The 19,982-nt window shown below is 38.9% G+C and overlaps 1 protein-coding gene across 1 annotated transcript in view; it reads left to right on the top strand.

Annotated features, from left to right (window-relative positions):
- The first annotated feature begins 13,550 nt into the window (after positions 1-13,550).
- The window catches only part of LOC119958275 (insulin receptor substrate 1-B-like), an 11,774-nt gene continuing 5,342 nt past the window's right edge, over positions 13,551-19,982 (top strand). Inside the window, exons 1-2 of the mRNA XM_038786706.1 lie at positions 13,551-13,952; positions 19,153-19,247. Coding sequence (XP_038642634.1) covers positions 13,551-13,952; positions 19,153-19,247 — 497 coding nt within the window. The remainder of the gene's footprint in view (positions 13,953-19,152; positions 19,248-19,982) is intronic.

The following is a 19,982-nucleotide window of genomic DNA, read 5'->3' on the forward strand; positions in this document are numbered from 1 at the left end:
GTTCATCATTATCTATGTATCTGTTCATCATCATAAATGTGTCTGTTCATCATCATCAATATATCTGTTCATCATCATCAATGAATCTGTTCTTCATCATCGATATATCGGTTCATCATCATCAATGTATCTGTTCATCATCATCAATGTATCTGTTCATCATTATCGATGTAGCTGTTCATCATCATCAGTGTGTCTGGTCATCATCATCAATATATCTGTTCATCATAATCAATCACTCTGTTCTTCATCATCGATATATCTGATCATCATCAAAGAACCTGTTGATCATCATCAATAAATTTGTTCTTCATCATCAATGTATCTGTTCATCATAATCAATGCATCTGTTCATCATTATCAATGTTTCTGTTCAACGTCATCAATGCATTTGTCGATCATCATCAATGTGTCTCCTCCTCATCATCATCAATGTATTTGTCCATCATCATCACCAATGTATTTATTCATCATCATCAATGTATCTGCTCATCATCAGCAATGTACATGTTCATCATCATCAAGTATCTGTTCATAATTATAAATGTAGTTTTTCATCACATCAATGTATCTGTTCATCATCAATGTATCTGTTCATCATCATCAATGTATCTGTTCATCATCATCAATGCATCTGTTCGTCATCATCAATGAATCTGTTCATGATCATCATCAACGCATCTATTCGTCTTCATCAATATACCTGATCATGAATGTATCTGTTAATCAAAATCTATGTATCTGTTCATCATCATCAAAGTATCTGTTGATCATCATCAATGAATTTGTTCTTCACCATCAATGTATTGTTTCATCACCATCAATGTATCTGGTCACCATCATCATCAAAGTATATGTTGATCATTATCAATGAATTTCATCTTCATCGTCAATGTATCTGTTCATCACCATCAAGGAATCTGTTCATCATCAGCAATGAATCTGTTCATCATCATTAAAGTATCTGGTCATCATTGTCGATGTATCTCTTCCTCATAATCAATGCACCTGTTCATCATCATCAATGTATCTGTCGATCATCATCAACATCAACGTATCTGTTCATCATTATCTAATTATCTGTTCATCATCATCAGTGTGTCTGTTCATCATCATCAATATATCTGTTCATCATCATCAATCACTCTGTTCATCATCATCGATATATCTGTTCATCATCATCAAAGTATCTGTTGATCATAATCAATGCATCTGTTCATCATCATCAATGTTTCTGTTCAAAGTCATCAATGTATTTGTCGATCATCATCAATGTATCTCCTCTTCATCATCATCAATGTATTTGTCCATCATCAGCACCAATGTATTTGTTCATCGCCATCAATATATCTATTCATCATGATCATTGAATCTGTTCATCATCATCAATGTATCTATTGTTCATCATCACCAATGTATCTGTTCATCACCGTCAATGTATCCGGTCACCATCATCTATGTCATCTTCTCATCTTCATCATCGATATAGCTGTTCATCATCATCAATGTATCTGTCGACCATCATCATCATCAATGTATCTGTTCATCATTATCGATGTATCTGTTCATCATCATCAGTGTGTCTGGTCATCATCATCAATATATCTGTTCATCATAATCAATCACTCTGTTCTTCATCATCGATATATCTGATCATCATCATCAAAGAACCTGTTGATCATCATCAATGAATTTGTTCTTCATCATCAATTTATCTGTTCATCACCATCAGTGTATCTGTTCATCATAAACAATGCATCTGTTCATCATTATCAATGTTTCAGTTCAACGTCATCAATGCATTTGTCGATCATCATCAATGTGTCTCCTCCTCATCATCATCAATGTATTTGTCCGTCAGCATCACCAATGTATTTGTTCATCATCATCAATGTATCTGCTCATCATCATCAATGTATCTCCTCCTCATCATCATCAATGTATTTGTCCATCATCAGCACCAATCTATTTGTTCATCACCATGAATATATCTATTCATCATCATCATTGAATCTGTTCATCATCATTAATGCATCTATTGTTCATCATCATCAATGTATCTGTTCATCACCGTCAATGTATCTGGTCACCATCATCATCAATGTATCTGTTCATCATCATCAATGTATCTGTTCATCATCATCAATGTATCTGTTCATCATCATCAATGTATCTGTTCATCATCATCATCGATGAATCTCTTCATCATCATCATCAATGTACCTGTTCTTCATAATCATCATCAAAGTTTCTTTCATCATCATCAATGCATCTATTCAACATTATCATCAATGTATCTGTTCATCATCATCATTATATCTGTTGATCGGCATCAGTGAATCTGTTCTTCACCTTCAGTGTATCTGTTCATCATAATCATCATTGTGTCAGTTCATCATCATCATAGAACATAGAACATTACAGCGCAGTACGGGCCCTTCGGCCCTCGATGTTGTGCCGACCCGTTAAACCATCTGAAGCCTATCTGACCTACACTATTCCATTTTCATCCATATGTCTATCCAGTGACCACTTAAATGCCCTTAAAGGTGGCGAGTCTACTACTGTTGCAGGCAGGGCGTTCCACACCCCTACTACTCTGCATTCCTGTTACTCCTTCCAAAGTGAACCACCTCACACTTTTCCGCATTAAACTCCATCTGCCACCTCTCAGCCCAGCTCTGCAGCTTATCTATGTCCCTCTGTACCCTATAACATCCTTCAGCACTATCCACAACTCCACCGACCTTCGTGTCATCTGCTAATTTACTAACCCATCCTTCTACACCCTCTTCCAGGTCATTTATAAAAATGACAAACAGCAGTGGCCCCAAAACAGATCCTTGCGGTACACCACTAGTAACTGAATTCCAGGATGAACATTTGCCATCAAGCACCACCCTCTGTCTTCTTTCAGCTAGCCAATTACTGATCCAAACATCTAAATCAGCTTCAATCCCATACTTCCGTATTTTCTGCAATAGCCTACCGTGGGGAACCTTATCAAACGCCTTACTGAAATCCATATACACCACATCAACAACTTTACCCTCATCCACCTGTCTGGTCACTTTCTGAAAAAACTCAATAAGGTTTGTGAGGCACGACCTACCCTTCACAAAACCGTGTTGACTATCGCTAATCAACTTGTTCTTTTCAAGGTGATTATAAACCCTATCTCTTATAACATTTTCCAACATTTTACCCACAACCGAAGTAAGGCTCACAGGTCTATAATTACCAGGGTTGTCTCTACTCCCCTTCTTGTACAAGGGGACAACATTTGCTATCCTCCAGTCTTCCGGCACTATTCCTGTCGACAAAGATGGCATAAAGATCAAGGACAAAGGCTCTGCAAACTCTTCCCTGGCTTCCCAGAGAATCCTAGGATAAATCCCATCTGGCCCAGGGGACTTATCTATTTTTACACTTTCCAGAATTGCTAACACCTCCTCCTTGTGAACCTCAATCCCATCTAGCCTGGTCGACTGAACCCGAGTGTTCTCCTCAACAACATTGTCTTTCTCCAGTGTAAACACTGACGAAAAATATCCATTTAACACTTCCCCTATCTCCTCCGATTCCACACACAACTTTCCACTACTATCCTTGATTGGCCCTAATCTTACTCTAGTCATTCTTTTGTTCCTGATATACCTATAGAAAGCCTTAGGGTTTTCCTTGATCCTATCCGCCAAGACTTTTCGTGTCCTCTCCTCACTCTTCTTAACTCTCCCTTTCGGTCCTTCCTGGCTAACATGTAACTCTCAAGTGCCCTAACTGAGCCTTCATGTCTCATCCTAACATAAGCCTTCTTCTTCCTCTTGACAAGTGCTTCAACTTCCTTAGTAAACCACGGTTCCCTTGCTCAACAACTTCCTCCCTGCCTGACAGGAACATACTTATCAAGGACACGCAGTAGCTGTTCCTTGAAAAAGCTCAACATTTCGATTGTACCCATCCCCTGCAGTTTCCTTCCCCATCCTATGCATCCTTGCCGAATAGCATAATAATTGCCTTTCCCCAGCTATAACCCTTGCCTTGCGGTATATGCAAATCCCTGCCCATCGCTAAAGTAAACATAACCGAATGGTGATCACTATCACCAAAGTGCTCACCTACATCTAAATCTAACACCTGGCCGGGTTCATTACCTATTACCAAATCCCATGTGGCATCGCCCCTTGTTGGCCTGTCTACATACTGTGTCAGAAAACCCTCCTGCACACACTGCACAAAAACTGCCCCATCTATAGTACTCGAACAATAGTATTTCCAGTCAATATTTGGAAAGTTAATGTGTCTGTTCATTATCATCAATAGATCTGCTCATCATCAGCAATGACTCTGTCCACAAAAAGCCCCTCCACAAACCACCTTCAAATTAGGCTGACCGCACTGCACTTATGCAAATTCCCCCAGAACAGCTGATCAGTAGCTCTGCTCTGCTGCCCTCTGCTGGATGCCTGCCTTCACTCAAACACCTCGGGTCTCCTTCGCAGGTACACCTTCAAATTAGGCTGACCGCACTGCACGTATGCAAATTTCCCCAGAACAGCTGATCAGTAGCTCTGCTCTGCCGCCCTTTGCTGGCTGCTTGCCTTCACTCAAACTCCTAGGGTCTCCTTCGCAGGTACACCTTCAAATTAGGAGACCGCACTGCACGTATGCAAATTTCCCCAGAACAGCTGATCAGTAGCTCAGCTCTGCTGCCCTCTGCTGGATGCTTGCCTTCACTCAAAGTCCATGGGTCTCCTTCGCAGGTACACCTTCAAATTAGGCTGACCGCACTGCACGTATGCAAATTTCCCCAGAACAACTGATCAGTAGCTCTGCTCTGCTGCCCTCTGCATCAATGCATTTCTTCATCATCACCATCAATGTATATGTTCTTCATCATGATAATCACTGAATCTGTTCATCATCATCAATGTATCGGTTCATCATCATGATCAATGCATATGCTCATTATCAGCAATATATCAGTTCATCATCATCAATGTATATGCTAATCTTCAGCAATGTATCTGTTCATGATTATCAATATACCTGTTCATCTGGATCACCAATGTATCTGCCTATCATCATCAATATATCTGTTCATCATTATCAATGTATCTGTTCGTCAGCATCAATGTGTCTGTTCATCATCGTCATCTATGTATCAGTTCATCATCATTATCATCAATGTATCTGTTCATCATCATCATCATCAATGTATCTGTTCATCACCGTCAACGTATCTGGTCACCATCATCATCAATGTATCTGTTCATCATCATCAATGTATCTCTTCATCATCATCAATGTATCTGTTCGTCACCGTCGATGTATCTGGTCACCATCATCATCAATGTATCTGTTCACCATCATCAATATATCTCTTCATCATCATCATCAATGTATATGTCCATCATCATGAATGTATCTGTTAATCAACATCTATGTATCTGTTCATCATCATCAATGTATCTGTTCATCATAATCATCATCAATGTATCTGTTCATCATCATCGATGTATCTGTTCATCATCATTAATGTGTCTGTTCATCATCATATATCTGTTCATCATCATCAATGAATCTGTTCATAATAATCAATGTATCTGTTCATTATAATCAATGCATCTGTTGATCATCATCAATAGATTTGCTCATCATCAGCAATGACTCTGTTCTTCATCATCAATGTATCAGTTCATCATCATCATCAATGTATCTGTTCATCATCAATGTACCTGTTCATCATCATCAATGAATCTGTTCATGATCATCATCAATGCATTTATTCATCATCATTAATATATCTGATCATGAATGTATCTGTTAATCAAAATCTATTTATCTGTTCATCATCATCAATGTATCTGTTCATCATCATCATCATCAATGTATCTCTTTATTATCATCAATGAATCTGTTCTTCATCATCGATATATCTGTTCATCATCATCATCAATGTATTGGTTCATCATCATCATCAATGTATCTATTCATCGCCATCTATGTATCTGTTCATCATCATCTATGTATCTGTTCATCATCATCAATGAATCTGTTCTTCATCTTCGATATATCTGTTCATCATCATCAATGAATCTGTTTGTCATCATCGATATATCTGTTCATCATCATCAAAGTATCTGTTGATCATCATCACTGAATTTGTTCTTCATCATCAATGCATCGGTTCATCACCATCAGTGTATCTGTCGATCATCATAACCAATGTATTTGTCCATCATCATCAATATATCTATTCATCATAGAACATAGAACACTACAGCGCAGTACGGGCCCTTCGGCCCTCGATGTTGCGCCGACCTGTGAAACCATCTGAAGCCTATCTGACCTACACTATTCCATATTCATCCATATGTCTATCCAGTGACCACTTAAATACCCTTAAAGTTGGCGAGTCTACTACTATTGCAGGCAGGGCGTTCCACACCCCTACTACTCTCTGAGTAAAGAAACTGCCTCTGACATCTGTCCTATATCTCTCACCCCTCAATTTAAAGCTATGTCCCCTCGTGTTGGTCATCACCATCCGAGGAAAAAGACTCTCACTGTCCACCCTATCTAACCCTCTGACTATCTTATATGTCTCTATTAAGTCACCTCTCAGCCTTCTCCTCTCTAACGAAAACAACCTCAATTCCCTGAGCCTTTCCTCGTAAGACCTTCCCTCCATACCAGGCAACATCCAAGTAAATATCCTCTGAACCCTTTCCAAAGCTTCCACATCCTTCCTATAATGTGGTGACCAGAACTGCACGCAGTACTCCAGGTGTGGCCGCACCAGAGTTATGTACAGCTGCAGCATGACCTTGTGGTTCCGAAACTCAATCCCCCTGCTTATAAAGGCTAGCACACCATATGCCTTCTTAACAGCCCTATTAACCTGGGTGGCAACTTTCAGGGATTTATGTACCTGGATGCCGAGATCTCTCTGTTCATCTACACTACCAAGAATCTTGCCATTAGCCCAGTACTCTGCATTCCTGTTACTCCTTCCAAAGTGAACCACCTCACACTTTTCCGCATTAAACTCCATCTGCCACCTCTCAGCCCAGCTCTGCAGCTTATCTATGTCCCTCATCATCATCATTGAATATGTTGATCATCATCAATGCATCTATTGTTCATCATCATCAATGTATCTGTTCTTCATCATCACCAATGTACTTGTTCATCACCATTAATATATCTGTTCGTCGTCATCTTTGAATCTGTTCATCACCGTCAATGTATCTGGTCACCATCATCATCAATGTATCTGTTCATCATCATCACTGTGTCTGTTCATCATCATCAAAGTACCTGTTGATCATCAGCAATGAATTTGTTCATCAATGACTCAGTTCATTATCATCAATAGATCAGCTCATCATCAGCAATGACTCTGTTCTTCATCATCAATGTATCTGTTCATCATAATCATCAACGTATCTGGTCATCATCATCAATGTATCTGCTCATCACCATCAATGCATCTGGTCACCATCATCATCAAAGAACATGTTGGTCATTATCAATGAATTTCATCTTCATCGTCAATGTATCTGTTCATCACCATCAAGGAATTTGTTCATCATCAGCAATGAATCTGTTGATCATCATTAAAGTATCTGGTCATCATCATCGCATCTATTCGTCATCATCATCAAAACATCTGTTCATCACCATCAATGCATCTGGTCACCATCATCATCAATGTATCTGTTCATTACCATTAATGTATCTGTTCATCACCATCAATGAATCTGTTCATCATCATCTTCATCAATGCATCGATTCGTCATCATCAATGTATCTGTTAATCATTATCTATGTATCTGTTCATCATCATAAGTGTGTCTGTTCATCATCATCAATATATCTGTTCATCATCATCAATGACTCTGTTCTTCATCATCGATATAACTGTTCATCATCATCAATGTATCTGTCGACCATCATCATCATCAATGTATCTGTTCATCATTATCGATGTAGCTGTTCATCATCATCAGTGTGTCTGGTCATCATCATCAATATATCTGTTCATCATAATCAATCACTCTGTTCTTCATCATCGATATATCTGATCATCATCAAAGAACCTGTTGATCATCATCAATAAATTTGTTCTTCATCATCAATGTATCTGTTCATCATAATCAATGCATCTGTTCATCATTATCAATGTTTCTGTTCAACGTCATCAATGCATTTGTCGATCATCATCAATGTGTCTCCTCCTCATCATCATCAATGTATTTGTCCATCATCATCACCAATGTATTTATTCATCATCATCAATGTATCTGCTCATCATCAGCAATGTACATGTTCATCATCATCAAGTATCTGTTCATAATTATAAATGTAGTTTTTCATCACATCAATGTATCTGTTCATCATCAATGTATCTGTTCATCATCATCAATGTATCTGTTCATCATCATCAATGCATCTGTTCATCATCATCAATGTATCTGTTCATCATCATCATCAACGCATCTATTCGTCTTCATCAATATACCTGATCATGAATGTATCTGTTAATCAAAATCTATGTATCTGTTCATCATCATCAAAGTATCTGTTGATCATCATCAATGAATTTGTTCTTCACCATCAATGTATTGTTTCATCACCATCAATGTATCTGGTCACCATCATCATCAAAGTATATGTTGATCATTATCAATGAATTTCATCTTCATCGTCAATGTATCTGTTCATCACCATCAAGGAATCTGTTCATCATCAGCAATGAATCTGTTCATCATCATTAAAGTATCTGGTCATCATTGTCGATGTATCTCTTCCTCATAATCAATGCACCTGTTCATCATCATCAATGTATCTGTCGATCATCATCAACATCAACGTATCTGTTCATCATTATCTAATTATCTGTTCATCATCATCAGTGTGTCTGTTCATCATCATCAATATATCTGTTCATCATCATCAATCACTCTGTTCATCATCATCGATATATCTGTTCATCATCATCAAAGTATCTGTTGATCATAATCAATGCATCTGTTCATCATCATCAATGTTTCTGTTCAAAGTCATCAATGTATTTGTCGATCATCATCAATGTATCTCCTCTTCATCATCATCAATGTATTTGTCCATCATCAGCACCAATGTATTTGTTCATCGCCATCAATATATCTATTCATCATGATCATTGAATCTGTTCATCATCATCAATGTATCTATTGTTCATCATCACCAATGTATCTGTTCATCACCGTCAATGTATCCGGTCACCATCATCTATGTCATCTTCTCATCTTCATCATCGATATAGCTGTTCATCATCATCAATGTATCGGTTCATCATCATCAATGTATTGTTCATCATCATCAATGCATCTGCTCATCATCATCACTGTATCTGCTCATCATCATCAATGTATCTGTTCATCATAATCAATCACTCTGTTCTTCATCATCGATATAATCTGATCATCATCATCAAAGAACCGTTGATCATCATCAAGGAATTTGTTCTTCATCATCAATTTATCTGTTTCATCACCATCAGTGTATCTGTTCATCATAAACAATGCATCTGTTCATCATTATCAATGTTTCAGTTCAACGTCATCATGCATTTGTCGATCATCATCAATGGTCTCCTCCTCATCATCATCAATGTATTTGTCCGTCAGCATCATCAATGTATCTGTTCATCATCATCAATGTATCTGCTCATCATCATCAATGTATCTCCTCCTCATCATCATCAATGTATTTGTCCATCATCAGCACCAATGTATTTGTTCATGACCATCAATATATCTATTCATCATCATCATTGAATCTGTTCATCATCATCAATGCATCTATTGTTCATCATCATCAATGTATCTGTTCATCATCATCAATGTATCTGGTCATCATCATCATCAATGTATCTGTTCATCATCATCAATGTATCTGTTCATCATCATCAATGTATCTGTTCATCATCATCAATGTATCTGTTCATCATCATCATCAATGTATCTCTTCATCATCATCATCAATGTACCTGTTCTTCATAATCATCATCAAAGTTTCTTTCATCATCATCAATGCATCTATTCAACATTATCATCAATGTATCTGTTCATCATCATCATTATATCTGTTGATCGGCATCAGTGAATCTGTTCTTCACCTTCAGTGTATCTGTTCATCATAATCATCATTGTGTCAGTTCATCATCATCATAGAACATAGAACATTACAGCGCAGTACGGGCCCTTCGGCCCTCGATGTTGTGCCGACCCGTTAAACCATCTGAAGCCTATCTGACCTACACTATTCCATTTTCATCCATATGTCTATCCAGTGACCACTTAAATGCCCTTAAAGGTGGCGAGTCTACTACTGTTGCAGGCAGGGCGTTCCACACCCCTACTACTCTGCATTCCTGTTACTCCTTCCAAAGTGAACCACCTCACACTTTTCCGCATTAAACTCCATCTGCCACCTCTCAGCCCAGCTCTGCAGCTTATCTATGTCCCTCTGTACCCTATAACATCCTTCAGCACTATCCACAACTCCACCGACCTTCGTGTCATCTGCTAATTTACTAACCCATCCTTCTACACCCTCTTCCAGGTCATTTATAAAAATGACAAACAGCAGTGGCCCCAAAACAGATCCTTGCGGTACACCACTAGTAACTGAATTCCAGGATGAACATTTGCCATCAAGCACCACCCTCTGTCTTCTTTCAGCTAGCCAATTACTGATCCAAACATCTAAATCAGCTTCAATCCCATACTTCCGTATTTTCTGCAATAGCCTACCGTGGGGAACCTTATCAAACGCCTTACTGAAATCCATATACACCACATCAACAACTTTACCCTCATCCACCTGTCTGGTCACTTTCTGAAAAAACTCAATAAGGTTTGTGAGGCACGACCTACCCTTCACAAAACCGTGTTGACTATCGCTAATCAACTTGTTCTTTTCAAGGTGATTATAAACCCTATCTCTTATAACATTTTCCAACATTTTACCCACAACCGAAGTAAGGCTCACAGGTCTATAATTACCAGGGTTGTCTCTACTCCCCTTCTTGTACAAGGGGACAACATTTGCTATCCTCCAGTCTTCCGGCACTATTCCTGTCGACAAAGATGGCATAAAGATCAAGGACAAAGGCTCTGCAAACTCTTCCCTGGCTTCCCAGAGAATCCTAGGATAAATCCCATCTGGCCCAGGGGACTTATCTATTTTTACACTTTCCAGAATTGCTAACACCTCCTCCTTGTGAACCTCAATCCCATCTAGCCTGGTCGACTGAACCCGAGTGTTCTCCTCAACAACATTGTCTTTCTCCAGTGTAAACACTGACGAAAAATATCCATTTAACACTTCCCCTATCTCCTCCGATTCCACACACAACTTTCCACTACTATCCTTGATTGGCCCTAATCTTACTCTAGTCATTCTTTTGTTCCTGATATACCTATAGAAAGCCTTAGGGTTTTCCTTGATCCTATCCGCCAAGACTTTTCGTGTCCTCTCCTCACTCTTCTTAACTCTCCCTTTCGGTCCTTCCTGGCTAACATGTAACTCTCAAGTGCCCTAACTGAGCCTTCATGTCTCATCCTAACATAAGCCTTCTTCTTCCTCTTGACAAGTGCTTCAACTTCCTTAGTAAACCACGGTTCCCTTGCTCAACAACTTCCTCCCTGCCTGACAGGAACATACTTATCAAGGACACGCAGTAGCTGTTCCTTGAAAAAGCTCAACATTTCGATTGTACCCATCCCCTGCAGTTTCCTTCCCCATCCTATGCATCCTTGCCGAATAGCATAATAATTGCCTTTCCCCAGCTATAACCCTTGCCTTGCGGTATATGCAAATCCCTGCCCATCGCTAAAGTAAACATAACCGAATGGTGATCACTATCACCAAAGTGCTCACCTACATCTAAATCTAACACCTGGCCGGGTTCATTACCTATTACCAAATCCCATGTGGCATCGCCCCTTGTTGGCCTGTCTACATACTGTGTCAGAAAACCCTCCTGCACACACTGCACAAAAACTGCCCCATCTATAGTACTCGAACAATAGTATTTCCAGTCAATATTTGGAAAGTTAATGTGTCTGTTCATTATCATCAATAGATCTGCTCATCATCAGCAATGACTCTGTCCACAAAAAGCCCCTCCACAAACCACCTTCAAATTAGGCTGACCGCACTGCACTTATGCAAATTCCCCCAGAACAGCTGATCAGTAGCTCTGCTCTGCTGCCCTCTGCTGGATGCCTGCCTTCACTCAAACACCTCGGGTCTCCTTCGCAGGTACACCTTCAAATTAGGCTGACCGCACTGCACGTATGCAAATTTCCCCAGAACAGCTGATCAGTAGCTCTGCTCTGCCGCCCTTTGCTGGCTGCTTGCCTTCACTCAAACTCCTAGGGTCTCCTTCGCAGGTACACCTTCAAATTAGGAGACCGCACTGCACGTATGCAAATTTCCCCAGAACAGCTGATCAGTAGCTCAGCTCTGCTGCCCTCTGCTGGATGCTTGCCTTCACTCAAAGTCCATGGGTCTCCTTCGCAGGTACACCTTCAAATTAGGCTGACCGCACTGCACGTATGCAAATTTCCCCAGAACAACTGATCAGTAGCTCTGCTCTGCTGCCCTCTGCATCAATGCATTTCTTCATCATCACCATCAATGTATATGTTCTTCATCATGATAATCACTGAATCTGTTCATCATCATCAATGTATCGGCTCGTCAACATCATCAATGCATCTGCTCATTATCATCAATATATCTGATCATTATCATCAATGTATATGCAAATCGTCAGCAATGTACCTGTTCATGACAATCAATATATCTGATCATCTGGATCACCAATGTATATGCCTATCATCATCAATATATCTGTTCATCATTATCAATGTATCTGTTCGTCAGCATCAATGTGTCTGTTCATCATCGTCATCTATGTATCAGTTCATCATCATTATCATCAATGTATCTGTTCATCATCATCATCATCAATGTATCTGTTCATCACCGTCAATGTATCTGGTCACCATCATCATCAATGTATCTGTTCATCATCATCAATGTATCTCTTCATCATCATCAATGTATCTGTTCATCACCGTCAATGTATCTGGTCACCATCATCATCAATGTATCTGTTCACCATCATCAATATATCTCTTCATCATCATCATCAATGTATATGTCCATCATCATGAATGTATCTGTTAATCAACATCTATGTATCTGTTCATCATCATCAATGTATCTGTTCATCATAATCATCATCAATGTATCTGTTCATCATCATCGATGTATCTGTTCATCATCATTAATGTGTCTGTTCATCATCATATATCTGTTCATCATCATCAATGAATCTGTTCTTCATAATCATCATCAATGTATCTGTTCATCATCATCGATGTATCTGTTCATCATCATTAATGTGTCTGTTCATCATCATATATCTGTTCATCATCATCAATGAATCTGTTCTTCATAATCAATGCATCTGTTAATCATCATCAATGAATCTGTTCATCATCATCAATGTGTCTGTCGATCATCATCAATATATCTCCTCCTCAACATCATCAACGTATTTGTTCATCATCAGCACCAATGTATTTGTTCATCACCATAAATATGTCTATTCATCATCAGCATATAATCTGTTCATCATCATCAATGCATCTATTTGTCATCATCATCAACGTATCTGTTCATCCCCGTCAATGAATCTGGTCACCATCATCATCAATGTTTCTGTTCATCATCATCAATGTATTTCTTCATCATCATCAATGTACCTATTCATCATAATCATCATCAAAGTTTCTGTTCATCATCATCAATGCATCTGTTCATCATCATCAGTGAATTTGTTCTTCATCTTCAATCTATCTGTTCATCATAATCATCGGGAAACAGTGACGAAGTGTTTCGGGTTTAACTGTCACTTGACAACAGCCCCTCCACAAACCACCTTCAAATTAGGCTGACCGCACTGCACGTATGCAAATTTCCCCAGAACAGCTGATCAGTAGCTCTACTCTGCTGCCCTCTGCTGGATGCTTTCCTTCACTCAAACTCCTTGGGTCTCCTTCGCAGGTACACCTTCAAATTAGGCTGACTGCACTGCACATATGCAAATTTCCCCAGAACAGCTGATCAGTAGCTCTGCTCTGCTGGATGCTTGCCTTCATTCAAACTCCTTGGGTCTCCTTCGCAGGTACACCTTCAAATTAGGCTGACCGCACTGCACGTATGCAAATTTCCCCAAAACAGCTGATCAGTAGCTCTGCTCTGCTGCCCTCTGCATCAATGCATTTCTTCATCATCACCATCAATGTATCTGTTCTTCATCATGATAATCACTGCATCTGTTCATCATCATCAGTGTATTGGATCGTCATCATCATCAATGCATCTGCTCATTATCATCAATATATCTGATCATCATCATCAATGTATATGCTCATCGTCAGCAATGTACCTGTTTATGATAATCAATATATCTGATCATCTGGATCACCAATGTATATGCCTATCATCATCAATATATCTGTTCATCATTATCAATGTATCTGTTCGTCAGCATCAATGTGTCTGTTCATCATCGTCATCTATGTATCAGTTCATCATCATTATCATCAATGTATCTGTTCATCATCATCATCATCAATGTATCTGTTCATCACCGTCAACGTATCTGGTCACCATCATCATCAATGTATTTATTCATGATCATCAATGTATCTCTTCATCATCATCAATGTATCTGTTCATCATCACAATCATGTTCTACTGTCATCATCATCAATGTATCTGCTCATCATCATCAATGTATCTGTTCATCATCATCAATGTATCTGCTCATCATCATCAATGTATCTGTTCATCATCATCAATGTATCTGTTATCATCATCAATGTTTCTGTTCATCATCATAAGTATTCTGTTCATCATCATCAATGTATTCTTCATCATCAATGTATCTCTTCATCATCATCATCAAGCATCTGCTTCATCTCATCAATGTATCTGTTCATCACCATCATCAATGTATCTTCATCATCATCCATGTATCTGTTCATCATCATCGTTAATGTATCTGTTCATCATCATCAATATAACTGCTCATCATCAACAATGTATCGGTTCATCATCATCAATGTATGTGTTTATCATCATCAATGTATCTCTTCATCATCATCAATGTATCTGTTCATCATCATCAATGTATCTGTTCATCATCATCTATGTATCTGTTCATCATCATCAATGTGTCTGTTCATCATCATCAATATATCTGTTCATCATCATCAATGAATCTGTTCTTCATCATCAATGTATCTGATCATCATCATCAAAGTATCTGTTCATCATCATCAATGTATCTCTTCATCATAATCAATGCATCTGTTAATCATCATCAATGAATCTGTTCATCATCATCAATGTGTCTGTCGATCATCATCAATATATCTCCTCCTCATCATCATCAATGTTTTTGTCCATCATCAGCACCAATGTATTTGTTCATCACCATCAATATATCTATTCATCATCATCATTGAATCTGATCATCATCATCAATGCATCTATTCGTCATCATCATCAATGTATCTGTTCATCCCCGTCAATGTATCTGGTCACCATCATCATCAATGTTTCTGTTCTTCATCATCAATGTATCCCTTCATTATCATCAATGTATCTGTTCTTCATAATCATCATCAAAGTATCTGTTCATCATCATCAATGTATCTGTTCATCATCATCAATGTATCTATTCTTCATCATCAATGTATCTCTTCATCATCATCATCATGTATCATAGAAATGATCATCTACAGCACATGAGCCTCACATCATCATGTGCTAATGTCATCATACTCAAACCCGTGTTCACACATCATGTACTGCGTAATCAACATGTCCCCCCCCCTAACCTGTACTTTTCATACATCATGGCACTTTGCATGCCAATTATCTGATCACGCACATATGGATCTGTGGACATCACGAGCACAGGAGTCTCAACACCGGGAGGATGGCATCTCGACAACAGTACCCAGCCAATCATGGGACCATGCACTGTAGCATTTATCAACCACATGTATCGTCATCATCATCAATGTATCTGTTCATCATCATCAATTCATCTGTTCATCATCATCAATATATCTGTTCATCATCGTCATCAATGTATCAGTTCATCATCATCAATGTATCTGTTCATCTCCACCAATGCATCTGTTCATCATCATCAATGTATCTGTTCATCATCATCAATGTCTCTCTTCATCACCATTTTCAATGTTTCTGGTCATCATCATCAATGTATCTGTTCATCATAATCAATGCATCTGTTCAACATCATCAATGTATCTGTTCATCATCATCAATGTATCGGCTCGTCATCATCATCAATGTATCTGTTCATTATCATCAATATATCTGTTCATGATTGTCAATGTATCTGTTCATCATAATCAATGCATCTGTTCATCATCATCAACGTATGTGTTCATCATCACGATCAATGTATCTGTTCATCATCATAAGAACATAAGAACATAAGAACTAGGACCAGGAGTAGGCCATCTGGCCCCTCGAGCCTGCGCATGGCTGATCTTTTGTGGACTCAGCTCCACTTTCCGGCCTGAACACCATAACCCTTAATCCCTTTATTCTTCAAAAAACTATCTATCTTTACCTTAAAACATGTAATGAAGGAGCCTCAACTGCTTCACTGGGCAAGGAATTCCATAGATTCACAACCCTTTGGGTGAAGAAGATCCTCCTAAACTCAGTCCTAAATCTACTTCCCCTTATTTTGAGGCTATGTCCCCTAGTTCTGCTGTCACTCGCCAGTGGAAACAACCTGCCCGCATCTATCCTATCTATTCCCTTCATAATTTTAAATGTTTCTATAAGATCCCCCCTCATCCTTCTAAATTCCAATGAGTTCAGTCCCAGTCTACTCAACCTCTCCTCATAATCTAACCCCTTCAGCTCTGGGATTAACCTAGTGAACCTCCTCTGCACACCCTCCAGCACCAGTACGTCCTTTCTCAAGTAAGGAGACCAAAACTGAACACAATACTCCAGGTGTGGTCTCACTAACACCTTATAGAATTGCAACATAACCTCCCTAGTCTTAAACTCCATCCCTCTAACAATGAAGGACAAAATTCCATTTGCCTTCTTAATCACCTGTTGCACTTGTAAACCAACCTTCTGTGACTCATGCACTAGCACGCCCAAGTCTCTCTGAACAGCGGCATGCTTTAATATTTTATCGTTTAAATAATAATCCCGTTTGCTGTTATTCCTACCAAAATGGATAACCTCACATTTGTCAACATTGTATTCCATCTGCCAGACCCGAGCCCATTCACTTAACCTATCCAAATCCCTCTGCAGACTTCCAGTATCCTCTGCACTTTTCGCTTTACCACTCACCTTAATGTCATCTGCAAACTTGGACACATTGCCCTTGGTCCCCAACTCCAAATCATCTATGTAAATTGTGAACAATTGTGGGCCCAACACGGATCCCTGAGGGACACCACTAGCTACTGATTGCCAACCAGAGAAACACCCATTTATCCCAACTCTTTGCTTTCTATTAATTAACCAATCCTCTATCCATGCTACTACTTTACCCTTAATGCCATGCATCTTTATCTTATGCAGCAACCTTTTGTGTGGCAACTTGTCAAAGGCTTTCTGGAAATCCAGATATACCACATCCATCGGCTCCCCGTTATCTACTGCACTGGTAATGTCCTCAAAAAATTCCACTAAATTAGTTAGGCATGACCTGCCCTTTACGAACCCATGCTGCATCTGCCCAATGGGACAATTTCTATCCAGATGCCTCGCAATTTCTTCCTTGATGATAGATTCCAGCATCTTCCCTACTACCGAAGTTAAGCTCACTGGCCTATAATTTCCTGCTTTCTGCCTACCTCCTTTTTAAAACAGTGGCGTCGCGTTTGCTAATTTCCAATCCACCGGGACCACCCCAGATTCTAGTGAATTTCGGTAAATTATCACTAGTGCATCTGCAATTTCCCATGCCATCTCTTTTAGCACTCTGGGATGCATTCCATCAGGGCCTGGAGACTTGTCTACCTTTAGCCCCATTAGCTTGCCCATCACTACCTCCTTAGTGATAACAATCCTCTCAAGGTCCTCACCTGTCATAGCCTCATTTCTATCAGTCGCTGGCATGTTATTTGTGTCTTCCACTGTGAAGACCGACCCAAAAAACCTGTTCAGTTCCTCAGCCATTTCTTCATTTCCCATTATTAAAACTCCCTTCTCATCCTCTAAAGGACCAATATTTACCTTAGCCACTCTTTTTTGTTTTATATATTTGTAAAAACTTTACTGTCTGTTTTTATATTCTGAGCAAGTTTACTCTCATACTCTACGTTACTCTTCTTTATAGCTTTTTTAGTAGCTTTCTGTTGCCCCCTAAATATTTCACAGTCCTCTAATCTCACAGCAATCTTTGCCACTTTATATGCTTTTTCCTTCAATTTGATACTCTCCCTTATTTCCTTAGATATCCACGGTCGATTTTCCCTCTTTCTACAGTCCTTCCTTTTTGTTGCTATAAACCTTTGCTGAGCACTGTAAAAAATCGCTTGGAAGGTTCTCCACTGTTCCTCAACTGTTCCACCATTAAGTCTTAGCTCCCAGTCTTCCTTAGCTAGTTCTTCTCTCATCCCCTTGTACTCTCCTTTGTTTAAACACAAAACACTAGTATTTGATTTTACTTTCTCACCCTCCATCTGTATTTTAAATTCCACCATATTGTGATCGCTCCTTCCGAGAGGATCCCTAACTATGAGATCATGAATCAATCCTGTCTCATTACACAGGACAAGATCGAGGACTGCTTGTTCCCTTGTAGGTTCCATTATATCATCATCAATGTATCTGTTCATCATCATCAATGTATCTCTTCATCATCATCAATGAATCTGTTCATCATCATTAATGAATGTGTTCTTCATCATCGATATATCTGTTCACCATCTTCAATGTATCTGTTCATCATCATCAACATCGATTTATCTGTTCATCATCATCTATGTGTCTGTTCATCAGCATCAATATATCTCTTCATCATCATCAATGAATCTGTTCATCATCATCAATGAATCTGTTCTTCATCATCGATATATCTGTTCATCATCATCAATGTATCTGTTCATCATCATCATCAATGTATCTGTTCATCATCATCAATGTATCTGTTCATCATAATCAATACATCTGTTCAACATCATCAATATATCGGCTCGTCATCATCATCAATGTATCTGTTCATTATCATCAATATATCTGTTCATGATCGTCAATGTATCTGTTGATCTTGATCACCAATGTATCTGTTCAGCATCATCAATGTCTCTCTTCGTCACCATTATCAATGTATCTGTTCATCATCATCAATGCATCTGTTCATCATCATCAACGTATGTGTTCATCATCATGATCAATGTATCTGTTCATCATCATCAATGTATCTCTTTTTTAAAAAAATAATTTTATTGAAAAATTTTGAATTTATACAACAACAACGAACCATAATAAAATACCAAAAATAACAATATTAGCAATCATAAACATTTGCCCCACCTCCATGAACAACACAGCATTTTAACAACAACGCAAATTAACCCAATATTAAGTTAAATAATAGAAACTACAATAAGAAACACCCCCCCCCCCCGGACAAAACCCCCCCCCCCCCCCTCCCCGGGTTGCTGCCAAGTTACCTATCGTTGAGCCACGAAGTCCAGAAAAGGCTGTCATCGTTTATAGAACCCTTGTATTGATCCTCTCTGGGCAAATTTGACCCTTTCCAATTTTATAAATCCCGCCATGTCACTGATCCAGGTCTCCACGCTTGGGGGCCTCGCATCCTTCCACTG

This window comes from Scyliorhinus canicula, chromosome 29, assembly GCF_902713615.1.
Source record: "Scyliorhinus canicula chromosome 29, sScyCan1.1, whole genome shotgun sequence".
Lineage (NCBI taxonomy): Eukaryota > Metazoa > Chordata > Chondrichthyes > Carcharhiniformes > Scyliorhinidae > Scyliorhinus > Scyliorhinus canicula.